This window comes from Lathyrus oleraceus, chromosome 7 (genome assembly GCF_024323335.1).
Source record: "Lathyrus oleraceus cultivar Zhongwan6 chromosome 7, CAAS_Psat_ZW6_1.0, whole genome shotgun sequence".
Classification (NCBI taxonomy): domain Eukaryota; kingdom Viridiplantae; phylum Streptophyta; class Magnoliopsida; order Fabales; family Fabaceae; genus Lathyrus; species Lathyrus oleraceus.
Genome location: NC_066585.1, coordinates 30,479,098 through 30,497,126, shown reverse-complemented (window position 1 = coordinate 30,497,126; position 18,029 = coordinate 30,479,098). Strand labels below are relative to the sequence as shown.

The window sequence follows — 18,029 nt, the reverse complement described above, 5'->3', positions numbered from 1 at the left end:
TCTGACAGCATATGTGTACCGAACCTGACCTTCTGGTTCTCAGCACACTCAGTTACTCTGAAGATTCTCTCAATCTCCTTCAACCACTTCTGAGCACCATCTGGATCGTATGCGCCCTTGAACATTGGAGGATTGTTCTTCTGGAACTCACTCAACTGACGAGCAGCTCCCATTCCCACAACATTCGGATTCCCTCCAAGTACTCCAGCTAGCATACCCAGAGCCTCAGCAATCGCAGCATCATCTCTACCTCTTCCAGCCATCTTTATTCTGAAAACCCAAACAAGCTAAACAAATAAGTACTGATAGGGTTACACAACGCCTATCCCGTACAGGGGAAACAGAATAACTACGACTCGACACGACCGACTATGCTCTGATACCACTAATGTAACACCCTTCTAAATACCCCAAATTATTATAATTAAAATACACATATATTCATCAGAGTAATTATGCCCCGAAGGGTGTCACACAATCATTTCACAAAATCATCAAAATGTCCTGTCATGCTCATTTATTTAAATCAAAATAAGGTCTTTTGCATAATTCGCAGCGGAATCAAATTCAACATCAATGTAAAACATGTAACACTATACATGTAAATCATCCAACAACCAATATCAAATTAATTAAGACATTCCCTCCCGATGTTACATCTATCAGAGCATGACCCATAAGAACTACTCTAGACTCCAAGCATAAGCTTCTACTCAACTCATTTCTCGTTACCTGAAAAATAGGCGTAAGGGTGAGTTCCTCAATCAATATAATACGCATTATAGAACAACATGTAATGCCAAGTAATTAACACATTAATTCACCCTAATTAGACTACGCATTCAGCAACAGTAATATCCATTCAAACATCATACTCAACAGCACAAATCTCCATCATATTCAATCATTAACAACACAACACACAACACACATATGATACTGGAATACATCCATTCATATCATAGGCCATACATTCATTAAGCAATGAGACTCTATGCATGCGGTACCGACTATTTGTGAACATATAGTTCAACCTCACCGTCCAAATCCAGGCACGGCTACCAAGCTCACTAGTCCCACTCATTTGAGACATAGTGACTCACTCACTAATTCCTCACCATGGGAATTAGCTACCACCCCAAATGGGCCATGAAATGCACGCTAATCGCCTAGCATGCAAACATCAACAACAACAATCAAGATGATTTACTCACTAATTCCTCACCATGGGAATTAGCTACCACCCCAAATGGGCCACAACATGCATGCTAATCACCTAGCAATGCAACATCAACAATAATCAAGAATAGACACATGCTCACACTCTAAGCCATAAGATAGTCTATTCACAAATGCATACATTCACAACATCATGTATACCATCACACATTGTCAACACAATTTATCACAAAAGCATATTATATCATGCCACATAATCAAACACAGTATTAGCACACTCTACTAATACCTATACCACTCAAAACAACGGGAATTGATCCCTACAACATCATATCTCAGCTAAGTACATCACTCAGCCTAAACAACCCAAAAACTGCACAACAACAGTTCAGGAAAATCCCAACTCTGCCCATACGCGTACTGCCCATGCCATACGCGTATCGCCCAAACCTGGCCAACTCCATACGCGTAATGCCCACTCTCTTACGCGTATTGCGCATTTCCTCGCCCAACTCATACGCGTATCACCTGTCTCATACGCGTATGCTACGCGTAACAATATCCCATTACGCGTACCAACAGAGACCAATTTACGTTCAAAATGTCATCTTTCTCTCCCATACGCGTAAGGCTTTCCCCCATACGCGTACCAACATCTCATACGCGTATTGCCTAGTGCCATACGCGTATGACCAGAGATCAGAATTCTCAGATCTGCAATGGCTTTCTCTGCTACGAGATCTACCCAATTCAACCTTCTACAGTCCAATTTCCACACAAAATTCCTTCCTATTGTCTAACTCAAAACAGATCCTATTCGATTCCACAAGGTCTAACATTTCCACACTAAATTCCTACGAATTCTTCAATTATATTCCAATTTTCGTTCATCTCAACAGTTCACAAATTCAACATATATTATCCAATCATAGGTAAAATAATGGTCTATCACTACCCAGTACATATCATCCCATAATACCCGTTAATTGATGATAAAGCCCCCTTACCTGAGTTAATCCGGCAGCTTCCGAGCTCCAAGCTTCTCCTCTTCTCTTGCTCTGCCTTTTGCCCTTTTCCTCTTTCAGCAGCTTCTCTGAGTTTCCTTTTCACGTGAAAACCCTTTTTACCAAAAATGGGACTTTTTATTATTCCAACTTATTTTATTCCAATAAATAATAACCCAATAATTATTATTTCAAAATAATAATAATAATCCAAACTCCCAATTATTCGATTAAATTAATAAATAAAATATTAATTTAAATTAAATAATTATCTTATTTTAATTGGGGTGTTACACATCCCTATCACCATTTTAATATCCCACTTATAATATTCTATATTTTATCTTGTTGGATATTACAAATTATAGCCTATGTCTAACAATCATAAATCGTCCCACAATATTATTTAACTCCAACATCCAAATTTAGTGTTAGTTCTCTTACTATCAAGATCGATTCCACCAATTCCTTAGATAAGAACAAAAATCATTAAACACAAAATAACATTGAATAACTAAAAGATTAGTTTCATCATAGAAAAGAGATAATTTGATTCACATTATTGGGGATAATTCATCTAAAGGGGCCTAATCTAAAAGAAAAACGCATTCATCCTTAAGGCATTTAATAAGGTAATTGGAAATTATCCATGACCAGTTGTAATACCCCAATTTTGTCCGGGCATTTTAAAACATTCATACATCTGACTTTATTTTTACTTTGCATCATTTGTAAAACATAACATGTCTCTCACTGTTCATAATGCCTAAAATACCATCCAAAATAAATTTTCGGATCTACAGACAGATCGGTTGAACCGTTTGTCAAATGTACATAAAATTGACGGACAAAAAGTTTCGAAATCAAGCTTGCAAATGCCATTCTTGTTAATCTCCATTTTGCGTAGTTTAACCTGTGTGCTCGTCTTGCTTTTTTGAATACTTTTTGAGCTGCATTTTAATCCGTCTGAGCCTTTTCAATTGGATATTTTTCACTTCAAAGTTGAACAAAAACCTGTATATTTCTCGAGAAGTTTATTTCGCGCTCATCACTTTGGTGCATTCATTTTGATTTTTTGAGCACTTATGCGCTAGACTTTTATTCATATTCAGTCATTTTACTTTTATTCTTTTGTCAAAGAGTTCAAAATGATTAAATAGAATTTTATACCTTTTCATTTTATTTTTATCATATTAATTTAAGATTTGGTAGCTTTTAATTGTTTTAATTCATTTAATTTCATTTAAATTAATTAATACTTCTAGAAGGGGCAACTTCAACATTTTAAATGATGTGTTTTTCTTTTATTTAATCTCGACCGTTAAATCGAGATTAGTGAAAGACCCATATGGATTATCCATGTTTGCCTCATTCATCCAATAAAAAAATAGTAATTAAATGAATAGCATTGATATGAAAAATCAGAATAAAAAAAATATTTCTCTCCTTCCATTATTAACATGCCATATGCCCTCATTTGTTTGGGTACTTGTAGCCTTGATCTCCTTATCATTGGATGTTAAATAGAAGGAGAAGAATTCAACCAATAAGAGCTAGACACGTCCCCATTTCATAGGGGATATTCTCACACATTTTTTAGGCCTTATCCTCACAATGCCACGCGGGTCACTACTGAAAATTCCCAACGGGTAATTTCCTCTCTCATTTTTCACTATAACAAAGGGACAATCTATGAAAAAGAGAGGAATGATAAAAATGAAAATCAATTTTCAGAGACTCATCTTTCCCTCTCTCTCTCTCTGAAAATGGGAGAAAATCCATAAATTTGTTTTCATCCTCTTCTTCTGCAATCAATCGAAAATTACCTCCAGTCCCTCTTCTTCCTTCTCCACTACCATCAACACTTTTCACCAATTATTTCCCTCAAACTCTCACCATGAAACCTGATAACCACCATCTTCCACGACCGCTTCCTAACACTTCAAAACCCATCACCACCGTAAAACAATGATACAATTGTCGCATCCCTTCAAGCCTCCATAACCCACGATAAAACTTTACACTCCCCATTTCCATTAACTCAACACTCTCAACTCTGCCTTTCTCCACCATTACCACTAGAGACATCTCATTCACACGTGAAACACCACACCTCCACAAACCGTTCACTACCTCTCATTCGAAGAAATCCTCACTTTTCCGATGTTGGACCACCTTAACATTCTGCTGTTATATTTTTCTTTGGTGTGAATTTGAGGAATAAGTGTTGAAATTAAGAAGAAAAGTGAGGAAGAATGGTTGGATTTTGTTCTGATTATGCGTTCTAACGTTTTGGCCTTCACTTTGTTTCTTTCTTCTTATTTTTTTGATGCCACATGTCATAATATTATTGGCCATGGTTAATTTTTTTGAAAAAAAGTGAGACTGTATGGAATCAGGAAAGAAGTAGGGGCGATGCTCCCTCTTGCAATATTCTTTTTGTTTATATTTTATTATTATTATATATTATTATTAGAAAATTAAATTTAGAATAAGTATTGAGTTTTATTATATGCATTGGACCCGTTTATCATGACACCCTCATAAATTGTAAATATTGTAAATATAATATTGTTGCTATTTGATTCCATTACGTTAAATCAGATTAAATGTATGATACATAGTCGTTATATACAAATCAGTTTTGAGCACATTGTGATTTATTCGATTTGATCATTTTATACTCATTTGGTTGTTTATCTTATTTTTATGTTTTAATCAAATTATTTAATTAATTAAAATTTTGTTTAATTAGATGACTTTGTTAATCAATTTTAATTAACTTAATTATTTGATTACATTAAATTTTAATCAAACAATTTTGATAATTACTTTCAAATAACTTAATTAGATGATTTAATTTAGTTTTAAACAATTGATTTTGATAAAAAAAAAATTGATCGAGATGTGTCAAAATCAATTCAACAATGTTTCATTGCAAACCATCAATTCGATTTCACAATCGCTCCGACTTCAAACCATTTTCATAATCCAAATTAAAACATTTTCACTAATGCAAATACCCGATCTAACGTCAAGTACTTCCTCCGTGCAATTCAATCTTTCATGATTCAAACACAACGTTATACCTTTTATTAATAAAACACGAAAGAAGAAGGTTCTTGGAGTCTCGTATTCCTTGAATCTTTGAATGAATGCTCTTGAGGCACACGCCTTGGGTTAGTTTTTCATTCACACTTTCATTTCTAAGAAACCTAATCTAAACTTGGGCGAAAGGAGGGGCCATTAGAGTCTAGCATTCTGATGCAATCTTTAAACAATCATTTGAAAGTTCATCCTCCATCAAACAATTTTATTAGTACATTGAATTAAAAAGGTATTATTGGAATCTAGCATTCTAGTAATATCCCGATTAATTGGTCTCGAGGCTCACGTCTCATTCACATCAAATTTTCGTCATTCTCCTAAAATCATTCAACACAACTTGAACATAATTTCTCGCCCCCGTGCGATCAAAAACTTCTTTTCAGAATTTTTTTTGTCCAATCCTTTCTAACACTTACAAACTTGCGCTTAAGCCTCCACCGCGAGTAAGCAAGCCATGTTTTACCATTAGAATGCGATCTAGACACGTATTTAACCATAACACACTCTAATCAAACTCAAACCTTTTTTCTCGCCCCCCGTGTGATTAAAACCTCTTTTCCATAAACGAACAATATTTTGTCCTTTCTAACGCGTATACAACAAGCTCTTAAGCCTCTTATGTGGGATCATACAGCTAAATGTTTAAACTGCTAGAATACGATCAAACAAGATTCCTTCTACCGCAAAACAAACAAATACTAAGTCTCCCATCTACGAGCAAACAAGCCAATGTTTAACCATTAAAATGCGACCTAAATTTTCGTCCTCTAAAATCAATCAACCAACACTCCTATCTACCACGAACTACGTAGCTTTGAGTTCTCCATGCACCTGGAGATACTGTCGCACCTCGAAAAAATATGGGGATATGACTTCAAAGCGAAGCGCAATCGCACGCTCGCAATGATGGACTGAATAGAGTCGCCACCGAACTTTATTTATTCCTAAAAAGGAAAGGGGAAATATCGATAAAACCCAAGACAAAAGAAAAGGATAAGATATGGTCATCGCGACCAATATCCGGGTTCGGGAGTCGATTACGCAAGGGGAATGTATTAGCATCCCTCACGTCCGTTGTACTCAACGGGAACCATTAGGTCAGTTGTGTGCGTTAGTGTTAATTAAAATATTAGGCTTTTCAAATTATTAGGTGGGAAAGAATAAATAGAATCAAAAGAAAAGAGAAGATGTTTTTGGATTTTTTAACGAAGGACTAAACCTAAGTTTTTTTATTAGTGGGTCTGACAAGATTTACAAATCCTGCTCCTACGTATCTCAAAAGAGAAATCAAGGCTTACGTAGTTCTGGGTAGAAAAATGTTTGTTTGTTGGTCGATTTTAGCGAAAGCTACTTTGTGTCAAATCGACGAAAACATTGTTGGACTACCCAAAATAGGTGGAAAAACATTGCCTTGCATTGTTTTGAAACAAAGTACCTTTCGTTTGAGAAAAGGTTTGAAGGGTGGATCGCACAGCGGCGAGAAAAGAAATTGATTGGTTTGATGTGTTTTGAATAATGGCGAGAACTTGGATGAGCGAGATATACATCTCGAATCCTAGTCTCAGGAGTGCGTGGTATACACCACGTTCCATTTCCATCTTATTTGCAAAAATGTTTGATCAGAATTAAGTGTTTTGAATTCGATTGAGAAAAGGTTTGAAGAAACCACATTGACAATTTTAAATGATGGCGAGAGTTAAGATTGACGAGGCATACGTCTCGAATCTTAACCTCAGGAGTGCATGGTATACACCATGTTCTATTTCCACCTTTGTTGAGAAAGTGTTAAATAAGAATTAGGTATTTTGAATTTTGTTGTGAAAAATGACTTGACCCTAGATCAAGTATTGATGGACGTTCAAGAGAAATTTTTGAATGAGTGTTTGAGAGAAAACAAAGTGGATAAACTTGGATGATGGCGAGAGCTAAGATTGGCGAGATATACATCTCGGATCCTAGTCTCAGGAGTGCGTGGTATACACCACGTTCCACTTCCATCTTATTGAAAAAAGTCTTAACTATAAATTAATATTTTTTTAGTTTTTTATTATGAAAATGGCTTGACGTTGGATCAAGCATTTGATGAAAGTTTGAAAGGAATGGAATAAAATGAGAGGAAGAAAATGATTGATTTGTTTATTGAGAAAATACTCGACATTGGATCGAGTCTTATTTTTGATCTTTTTGAAATTGCTGATTTTATTCTTGTGTTAGTAGCTAACTAAACAGTCAAAGAAATAAAACAGTAAAATTATTACACATCGGGGGAGTGGGGTACATTTTGTCAAATGGGGACTCAAAATACTGGAATAATTAAATCGGACCCAAACAACAAATAATGCAATTCATGATTGTAAGTGCAAGCGAACTGTCTCATTGTAAGAAGGCCCAAGAGTAAGCCATGTGAAAATAACACAACAAGTTATATTTACAAGACACTTAAAAATTAAATCGAAAAAAGGATAGAATCGGGATTTGCACGGATGGAAATTGAGGAACACCCAAAACCTAAATAATGTGCTCAAAGCCGGTTTGTACATATTCACAACAATTGAAATGTCATATGCGATTAATCGAAACGCGGCGAAATACTATCAATATATCGATAAAAATAATCATGGATAAATAACAAGAAAATTGTCAAATCCATAAATTAAAAATCGATGTTTAACATTAAAATCAACAAGTGTTTTAAAAAAAAGAGAAAAAATAAAAATAAAAAAATAAATAAAAGATTTAAAATAATAGAAAAAATATGGTAATAATAATAAAAACTAGTAGAAAATTAAAGGTATGTAAAAATGAGAAAACCAAGAATCGAACCCAAAACCTAGGGTTTACTGAAGCACAACTTTACCAACACAATCAAATAAACATCCTTGTTATATAATTTCAGAAGCTAATACATAATATAACAAAAGTCGCACCAAACCTTTTAAATAAAACACAGTTGAAAACCGTAACGATGAATAACCAAAGCTCATGTTGAAAACAGTAACGACGGATGACCAAAGCTTAGTTTTCTTTCCATTTTGAAAATCAAAATTTTAAAAGCAAGTTAACATCACAAACAAACAGGCAGTAAATCAAACATGGAGTTCAAAGCATAATCGAAACATGGAAATAAAGCTCGGAAAGGAAGCTAACCGGTTGCGGCGAGTTCGACCGACGAATGTGAGTAAGCCTTGCCTTCAATTCTCTCCTTTTCTTTTCTGAATAGTAGCCGCCAATCCTCTTCAAAATTCTAGGGTTTTTCAGCTCTCTCCTCATGAACAGTGACCTCCTATTATATACCCCTCATCCTCCTTTCTCTCTGCTGTGTTTTTGTTTTTCAGAGTAGTGGGAAGTGTCTGTACGGAAGACGTTTGGAATTTTGTCCTTATTCCAGCTTGTGGTCCCTCTCCCAATTCCTCTTCATTTCGAAAACTTCACCATTGGTAAGAAAACTTTCACCACTGTAACTCACTTGAATATGTGCTTTCTCCCCTTTTTTTTTGGAATTGGACTGATTTTTGTGTGTTTGTGTCGCAGGGGCTTCGACGTGGATTTGGTTTGATCTTTGCAGGGCTACGGTTGTTTTGCTGCAATGACAGTCGTGTGATAACACTTTCCATTGGTGCCGGCAGTCGTGAAGTTTTGAATTTGCTGCTGGGTTTTGGTTGTGTTTGATTCAAAGTCATCAAATATGCCGGCAGTTCTGTTTGCCGCTGACCCACATTCTGCTCAACTGTTCCCTTTGTCACCAGTCTATATATGGTTACAGGCTTTGTTTGGCCAATTCCTGTGGATTAAAATCCATGTCACGAATCAAAACTGTATCAGCTCCAATTAAGTTTAAGCCTTGTCCACCAGCTCTTACGGGAAGCAAGCATGCAAAAATCGAAGTATCATTATTGAATGTGTCAACTATTGTTTGCCTCTCTGCTACCTGTGTGCTTCCGTCAAGCCGTTTGTAGGTCAACCCAATAACATCCACAGCCCACTCCAATACATCAAGCATGGATGTCCATGACTAAAGATCAAGACAAGATGGCCACTCTTCTTTAGTGATGGAAGAAGTTCTGCTAGAGCCCGACATTTCGCAGAAAGCATAACGTACTTATCTGAAAGAATCCCCCTTTCTATCATTGATACGATAATGAAGTAAAAGCCGGTGGATGCAGAAGTCGTTGTAACTTTTAAGCTCCTCTATAACTCTGTCCATAGTACATTCAAAGCCAAAAGCAACCAATGGATGTATCTTCCTAGCAAAACGATCTACATCCTCGTCAGTATAAATTTGCCTTATCAACAAAGGACGGTTGGCAATCTTGCGAAACTGAACAAAGTAACTATTTATTTGTCGTCGAGGAAGAAGTTCAAGAACATTTTACGAGTTCAGATCAGAACATTTTGTTAACCGAGCTTGTGAAACAGTCTGATACTCCTCCATGGCTTCCCTATATGCATGTTCTTGTTGCTCTACCATCATAACATATTCAACCTTCTGTTTTTTTTTTAATAAGCTGCTGGATTACATCAGATTTCAGACGCCGCAAAATAAATGGCTCTAAGATAGACTTCATACGACTTATTAAATCTGTATCTTCAGCACTTAGCAACTTTTTTAAATCAACATCTTCAGAAGCAAGAACGTCAGGCATCATAAACTCCAACATAGACCATAACTCATATAGGTCATTTTGAAGAGGTGTCCCTGTCAGCATCAAGCGTTAGTTTGCATTTCGAGCAACAAACATCAGATTTTTCCACCTAAAGCTATTTTTGTCCTTTAAAGCATGTGCCTCATCCATCAGTACACAACTCCACTTCCAACGCTTCAAAATTTTACGATCATTCTTCTGCTGTGGGTTGTGCCATTCGAAAAGTGAATAACACACAAGAAGAACATTAAATGGGGGAGGTAATCCTGCCTTGGATAAGGAGTTTAACTCCTTGCAGTATGTCGTGCGTGCAGGCTCTCTTGTGCTTTTGTGCTGCAAACGGCCAACGGTTAATGTTAATGAGGCGGCGCCTGATAATGATGAGGATGAACACACAACATGTAATGTTGTGGATACATCATCATCTGCTGCTGCATCATAGCCATAGCAGTAGCAGGATACTGCATGGACATCCACTGCTACTGATACTGATGCAGAGCTTTACGGTGGCCAACCAGTACACATCAGGGACCTCTAAGCTTGCGAAGATCGTAACAGTAAGTTGAATAATTTGCAGATCCAAAAGCTAGCAAATGAGAGGAATGAGCAGAAAATTGAACACAACATACATTAGCAACATTCCGGATTGTGCCTAAACAGTTTCTCTCACTGATGCTCCACAGCTTGACAGTACAATCATCAATTCCACTGGCAAATTTTGTAGGACATACTGGAGAAAAATCAACAGACCAAGCCCTCTTTTCATGTTCACTGTACTGAGAAAATTCTTGACCTGTACTAGCATCCCATAACTTCACTACACCGTCATGATTCTCGACAGAAATATCGTCGTTTTTCCATGCTCTCGTTCATTGAAGTCTTCAGGATTATCAACACCACGAGAAAGGAGTACATCATCATTTGTTCCTCTAACTAAATCGGATTGTTGTCGTTTTTGTTCGTCAGTATCTCGATGTGTTGCTGTTATCATTGCACTGCATTTGGAGTTTGGCTTTTGGGTGGTTTTTGATGATGTAATTTCAGTTTGGATGTGTGAGGATGGTGTGCCGGATGGTTGCATTAAAGAAGCATAAATTCCCGGAGTTAATAAGTCCTCGAGGTAGAAGTTCCTTTACCTGCAAAACAGCATGCCCATTTGGTGCCTTATTCAAGTCTTCATCAAATAACTTTGAAGTATCGTCACCGTTGCCATTTTTTAAGGCACTCTTCAAACTTTCAGTCCCTGAAGCGTCCGAGGTCAGATTTGCATCATGGTTCGCATTACCATTTCCATCCAGTAGTGCAACAGAACTCATATGGTGTTCTTTAACACTGTTTGCGCTAGTGATACTTGAGGGACTGGGCGAGAAATTAGTAAAACTTCCATTCACTTTTACAATTTCGTGGGCCTTAGGTAAGTTAGCACCGACACCGTTCACACCATTAAGTTTCTGAGAATCAGGGAGAGGAACATTTTTTGGTGCTTTTAGTGAATTTGGCAGGTTCACAATCTCAAATATCTGGTCTGTTGGCCTATTTAATGCAGGTGAAACAGAGGCGTCGGACGAAACTCCCGAACCGGATAGTATATCTTTAAGAATGCCACCAACTCCAAGGAGAAACAATGTTTTAGCTCCAAGAGAGGACCCACTTGCACATGTGGAAAGAAGTCGGATCAAGCCAGTATATGTTGACATGCCGAGAGAAGCTTGTCCACCTCCAGAACTACTAGTAGAAATTAGGGAGGCAGCTTGTGCCACCAGTCCATGATTGCACAATTCATCTATTTTGTCTGGGGATGATGCAAATGCCTCAGCTATTTGAGTCAAACATATGGAAGCATACTCAAGAGCCTTGGCGTCATGGTACTGAAGAAGGTTTGTCAAAAGAGGAACAACTTCCATCACAAAGTCAGCTGCATCAGAATGAAGCTTCTTGCACATATTAGCAGTAGTCGACAATGCCACCTTCCGAACTCCAGTAGAGAAGAAGTCCAAATAAGAAAAAACAGCCATCAGAGCATCAGCTCGAAGACATGCAGTCGGGAGCTCCTAAGAAATCTTCTTTACTGCTTGAAGAGACTGCTCGGCCAAGTCCATATACTCTATGGTAAGCAATCTGGCACAGAAGATTGGCATTGCACCATAATGCAGAACAACAGTACAAGACGACAGAAACACATCGCAAAGATGAGTTAACGCCCTGGCAGCTAGAAACATGACATCATGATTGCTCTCGTGGTTAAGCAATCATCAAGACGAGCCTTGGAATCATCAACCTCAATGCGAGCACCACTAGTTTGCCTCATACGTTTAATAGTGTCCCATGTGTTTTAGGGGGCTTGCTGTCTTGCGGACCGACACTTTTCCAGCTACGAGTTTGCAAGGATACCGACTCAGTGGCTTTCTTAAGATAACAATCATCACAACCATGATATGTTTTGTTGGAATGCTTGACAGTAACGGTTTTAGGTACTGTTGTTGTTGTTGATGTCGTGGTTGTGCGGATATATGTTGATTTGAGAAACCACCACTACTGTTGTGAGGTAAATTCTACATAGAGCCGGGGATTATAGCAGCAGTGTTAATTTCTACTTCCTCTTCTACTTCCCAACAAAACCAACCTTCATTCACCGTTGATTTGTTGTTCTCTAAAACTGTCTCCAAGCAATTAAGAAGAATAGTGACAAAAGCTTTAAGATGGGCAACACACTGTTTGCACTCACTTGGACGGTGCCTTATAATGGTGCACAATATTTGACAACAAGCAACAAATAGATTAATTGTGAACTGGTGATCTACATGACAGAAATTCACTCCATCTTTTGAACGAGAATTTTTCTCTTCCAAGACCATAAATGAATATGAAGGACGAGAAGCTTTAGAAATTCTATGCTGATGGAAACTCTGAAAGAGTGCAGCAGGGATATGTAACATGTAACCCACATGACACACATCCATTGAGAAAAGACCATGTTTCCTTGAAACTGTAGTTAGCACTTCAACATACATGAGAATGGCTGACCCTGGATCTGGAGTACCGGCAGCTGTTTTACATCTCAAGTTAACATAAAATGTATGTCGGCTCTGTAAATGCACAATAATGTTGAAAACAGCAGGTACTACGCTCTGACAGTGTCTTTTGATCAGCTTCAAGCCTTTCCGACCTGAAACAAATTCGAGAATCATGTCCAAGCAATCAATGCCAGCTGCCACAAGTGTTGAAATTTCACCCCCTATCTTTATTTGTTTTTATGCCATAGATTATAGCGCATCCTTCTTGTACTCCAACTAGTGCTCTCTCAATGGCCTGTATAGTAGACAAAAGGTGCAACACCGATTGCCCCTCTATAAAAGCTTTGAATGACACCTGCAACCTAGTTTTCAATTCATTCAAGCAAAAGTAGTGCATCTCATTAGAAGAGCAAGCTTCAAACGGTCCTTTATGCAGTGTCTTTGTGCTCGACTGTCTTTCGTGCAAGGTTAGTTTTGCCCTCTTTCCTTGCAACAATATGGATTACCTATTGCCCTCATGTGAATTTGTACTAATTTTGTATAAACTTTGCTCGATGAGGTAGGATCTGTGAAAGGAAAATAACTTGCTAATTCTCTCAGATAGGTGAGAGCACCATCTAACAAAAGAAAAGCAGATTGTTGTGGGACCCCAACCATCTCTGTAAATTCTAATAACAATACTTGTGATATCTCAATAAATGCAGGCACACAACTTGAAGGCAACGACGAATCATCCATCAGATAAGTTAAAGGCTGGCTTCTCAAAATTTAAGTGGGCCCAAATTGTTGAAACAATGAAGGTGTTGGCTGAAGCAAAACGAGAACCATGGAATTCTGAAATGGAAACTAGAGATTCAGGCTGAACTTGAGGCCCAACATCGTCGTCTCTCCTTGTTTGTGACTTCCGACGCTTTATTCTTTCAACTTGTCGTTGATGCAAACCGTGCTCTTTGTAAATTATGTATTTTTTTGGATAATCTATGATTTGCAATGAATGAAAATTGGTGTTTCTTGTAGCAAGACAAAGATCTCTCTTTGCATCTTAGAAACTTCATGTATTCATGTGATGAGATGCTTTTTGATTATAAGTTATTCATATGCCATGTACATGGATGATTATGATTGAATGAATGAAGTAATTAAACTATGAATGAGTATGTGGAAATTCTTGAATATGAATGGAATTTTTTTTCAATGTGAATGAAGAAAATATGAATGTAAATTTGGAATGTAAAAAACATAAAAAATATGAAATAGTAAACATGAACATGAATGAAGGATATGAAGGTGAATGAAGAAAGAATGCAAACGAGTGATTAATGAGGAAAGATTTTCAGGGCCAAAATCGGGGTATGACAGATACGTAGGAGCGAGATTCATCGTCTCGTCAAACACTATAATCAAAAACACCAAAAATATATTGCTTTCACACATTCAATCACTCGAAGAAAACAATTAACATAAGTTAACATTCAATCGCAAATTTAACCAAAAGGTTCTTGTCGAGTACAACGGACGTGAGGGGTGCTAATACCCCCTTACATAATCGACTCCTGAACCCGAATTTGGTTTTGAAGATCATTTTTCCACTTTTAAAGGTTTTATCGATATTTTTCTCTTTCCTTAATTGGAATAAATAAAGTTCGATGGCGAATCTGTTTGAATCATTTTTTCCGCAACCATCGCGAATGATCATGTTTTTATATGAAGGAAAGAAAAAATTAAACAAAAAATAATAATGTTATCTTTATTAGAAAAGATTTTTATTAATTAAAATATATGTTAAAAATAAAGATAAATTATCAACTTTATAATGTGATTCACTAAATAAAAATAAACGTTAGCAAAAAAAATAGAAAATTCATTGGAGAGAGGGAAAAATCTAAAATAAATAATAAATTAAAGGTTATCATACTAGTAATTTAAAAGTTGAATTCGAATCAATAACTTATGATTAAATTGGAAGAGATTTCTTACTAACGGAGACACTTGTGATAGTAAGGGGGCATGTGTCCCCCACTATATTTTCAAAAGTAATTTAATATCATTATATATTTATATGATAATAAATAAAAAAATATTTATTTTAAATATAATAATCTATAAAATAATTGAAAGAGTATTTAGTTATGAAAATACAATTTAAAATTATATGTAAAACTACATATGTATATAGGTAAACTTACATCAAAGATTTTTAAATTATTTTTGTATAATAAATTAATCTTTTAAGTTTTTGTGTGTAACAATCATTACTCTTTTTTAAAAGTGTAAATATATAAGTTATAGTTGCAATTATTTTGAGTGATACGAAAGTAATGAAGTGCAACCAAAAATACAACCATTATAAATTTGTAAATGTTCTAAACATGAACAAAATGATTTAAAATCAATCTAAAAAATCAAATTGTTATAAAAAAAACTTAAAAGAAATCTATTACACAAAAATAATTTAAAAGGACCTTAGAGTTCCATTTGTGAATTATTTATTTTAAAATTAATTTTGAATTTAAAATGTGTTCAGTTAAAATATAGTTAAATTAATTTTGTATTTAATTTCAAAATAATTTTTTACTAAAAAGTTTTTTCAAAAATTTACTTTATATGTTTTTATTTTAATACTAAGATATCATTATAAAAAATTACAATCAACTACTAATATCATCGTCAATTGGTTATATATAAAAGTAGATAGATAAACATTGTTGACAATAAAATTAAAAAGATTAGATAAATAAAAAATTTAAACTTTATTAATTATTTTTTAAAGATAAATTTGATAAAAATAATATGATATATATTTATGTTTTAAAGTTCTATTCGTGGTAGATATATAATGTAATAAATTCATAAATTAATATATTGCCCCCATAACATAAATTTTTTGACTCCGTCCTTCGGTAAAACTACCGCTTAGAAAAAACAGCCTAAAAAATAGTTAATAATTTTAATTCTCTTAATTTCCAATTTTTTTTTTGGAAACATGCAAAAAGTTTTAAAAGAAATTTAGAAACCATTAACATTTTTAATTCTTATTTTATTGCGTCATTTATAACTAATAATAATAATTTTTTCATAGATAATGCTAACCTGTGCCTTTAAATTAAATGTTAAAATCTGATAATTAATTTTTTTATTATTTTTTTTTTAAATAAACTTTTCATTCGTGGATTTCTTTAAATGTGCATTATTTTATTTAAAAGTTGATAATTAATTTTGTTTTAATTTCCTGTTTTGGAAATAAACTAAGAAATTTAAAATTATTTTGGAGACCATTAACATTTTTAGTCAAAACATTTATTGCATATTTTATATAGTAATAGGAAAGAATCAATTTCGAGTTTTTTGGTGTGGAAATCAATCAAAAACTTTAAAAGCATTTTGGGACCATTAATATTTTTAATCCAAAAATTTAATTTATAGCTAAAAAGCATGGGCCAAAATTTCCAAATCCACGGACGCCTTCTTCTCAGAATTGAGTGGCAAACTTTTTGAACATTTTGTTTTTAAGTTTCTGTCTCTTCGGGATGATCGGACTGATATTCACTCCATCCTACTTCACCCCCCATTTTTAAGAAAGGAGTGCAACAAATTAGTTTATCATATTTTGAAATATGCTTTTTCACACCATGTTCAACACTTGCTTATAAAATTCATATGTTTTAAGCCTAATTGCTTTTCCTTTTCATGTCCTACATTAAAGTCACTTGAACTTACTAGTTACCATTTAATTAGTGGTGTGAGTAGTATATTTCCAAATTCCCTTAATTTTTCAGCACTAACCACCTCTCTCTAAGCCACTTTACTTTTTTTCCCAATGAAGATGGTTGTGCTGAGCCATTTTCCACATTTAACATGTTGAATACTTTGATCATTCATCACTGTCAGGTTTTGCATAAACGTCACCTATGTATATCAAATGCCAAACTTGAAAATTTATCTATAACTATGTGTTACTATATGATTTCCAGAACTTATTTCGAAATTGAGTTATATGCTCCAAGTCTTCGTACCTTTTCTTTTAAGGGTAATCATATTTCAAAACTTTTTGGCAGCAAGAGCTTTTCATCTTCTATCAAACAGTTAAAAATTAATATAAGGTGTTTTGAAAACATTGGGAAGAACTATTGGATTTTACTCAACTGGCTGGAGCAATTTGCTAATATCGAGTCATTAATGGTTGATACATATACTCTTGAGGTACTTTCTAATGTATTCATTTCTCTTTTTTTATATTGTAGTTTTCAAATTTATCAAAAATATGATTGCAAATAATCTAATATTTTTTTTTATTTGGTAGGTTCTTTTTCTTGATTTATTAAAAGTTAATCCACCTTCCCTAATTAATTTGAAGTCACTCAAAATAGAAACATCCGACGTTTCATATGTGTGCAGATATGATGAAGAGATAAACTTTTTGCTTCAAAACTCACACTCAGCAAATGTTGAGAACATTATTGTAGATGCGTTTGATTATTAAAACCCTAATTATTTGTGTTTACTATTTTAATATTTTAGGATGATTTTATGAGTTATTAAAATAATTTATAAAATATTATCAAAGTTATTGAAGAGTTGAATTTGGAGGAAGCATTTTATTTTAAAAATATTTGAAAAAAATAATTTTTATAAATAAAATATGTTTGAAAGTAATTTAATTCTTAGTGAAATAATTGATTTACTAATAGTTTTGTTATAATATGGGAATAATAATAATAATAATAATAATAATAATAATAATAATAATTATTATTATTATTAATGTTATCGAATAGTGGATTGTGTTATTTTCTGGAAGAGTGGGACATTTATTTTCTTAAATATTGGAATGTTTATTAATATTATAGCATAATAATAAATAATGTTCTATGAAAATAATGTTCTTATTTAGTGAATATCATCTTAAGAAAATGTTAAAATATTAAAATTGAAGTTTATTTTGTCTTCAATAACATAATAATAATAATAATAATAATAATAATAATAATAATAATAATAATAATAATAATAATAATTATTATTATTATTATTATTATTATTATTATTATTATTAATGTTATTATTATTAATGTTATTGAATA

The 18,029-nt window shown here is 34.3% G+C and overlaps 1 protein-coding gene and 1 pseudogene across 1 annotated transcript; one reads left to right on the top strand and one right to left on the bottom strand.

Moving 5' to 3' along the window:
* Positions 1 to 5,221: 5,221 nt before the first annotated feature.
* LOC127101838 (protein CHROMATIN REMODELING 19-like) lies at positions 5,222 to 10,925 on the bottom strand (annotated as a pseudogene).
* Positions 10,926 to 16,749: 5,824 nt separating this feature from the next.
* LOC127106849 (uncharacterized) lies at positions 16,750 to 17,429 on the top strand. The gene is made up of 2 exons (XM_051044148.1): positions 16,750 to 17,148; positions 17,249 to 17,429. The coding sequence occupies exons 1-2, from the start codon at positions 16,804 to 16,806 to the stop codon at positions 17,426 to 17,428; spliced, it is 525 nt and encodes a 174-aa protein (XP_050900105.1). The 5' UTR covers positions 16,750 to 16,803; the 3' UTR covers position 17,429.
* Positions 17,430 to 18,029: the final 600 nt, after the last annotated feature.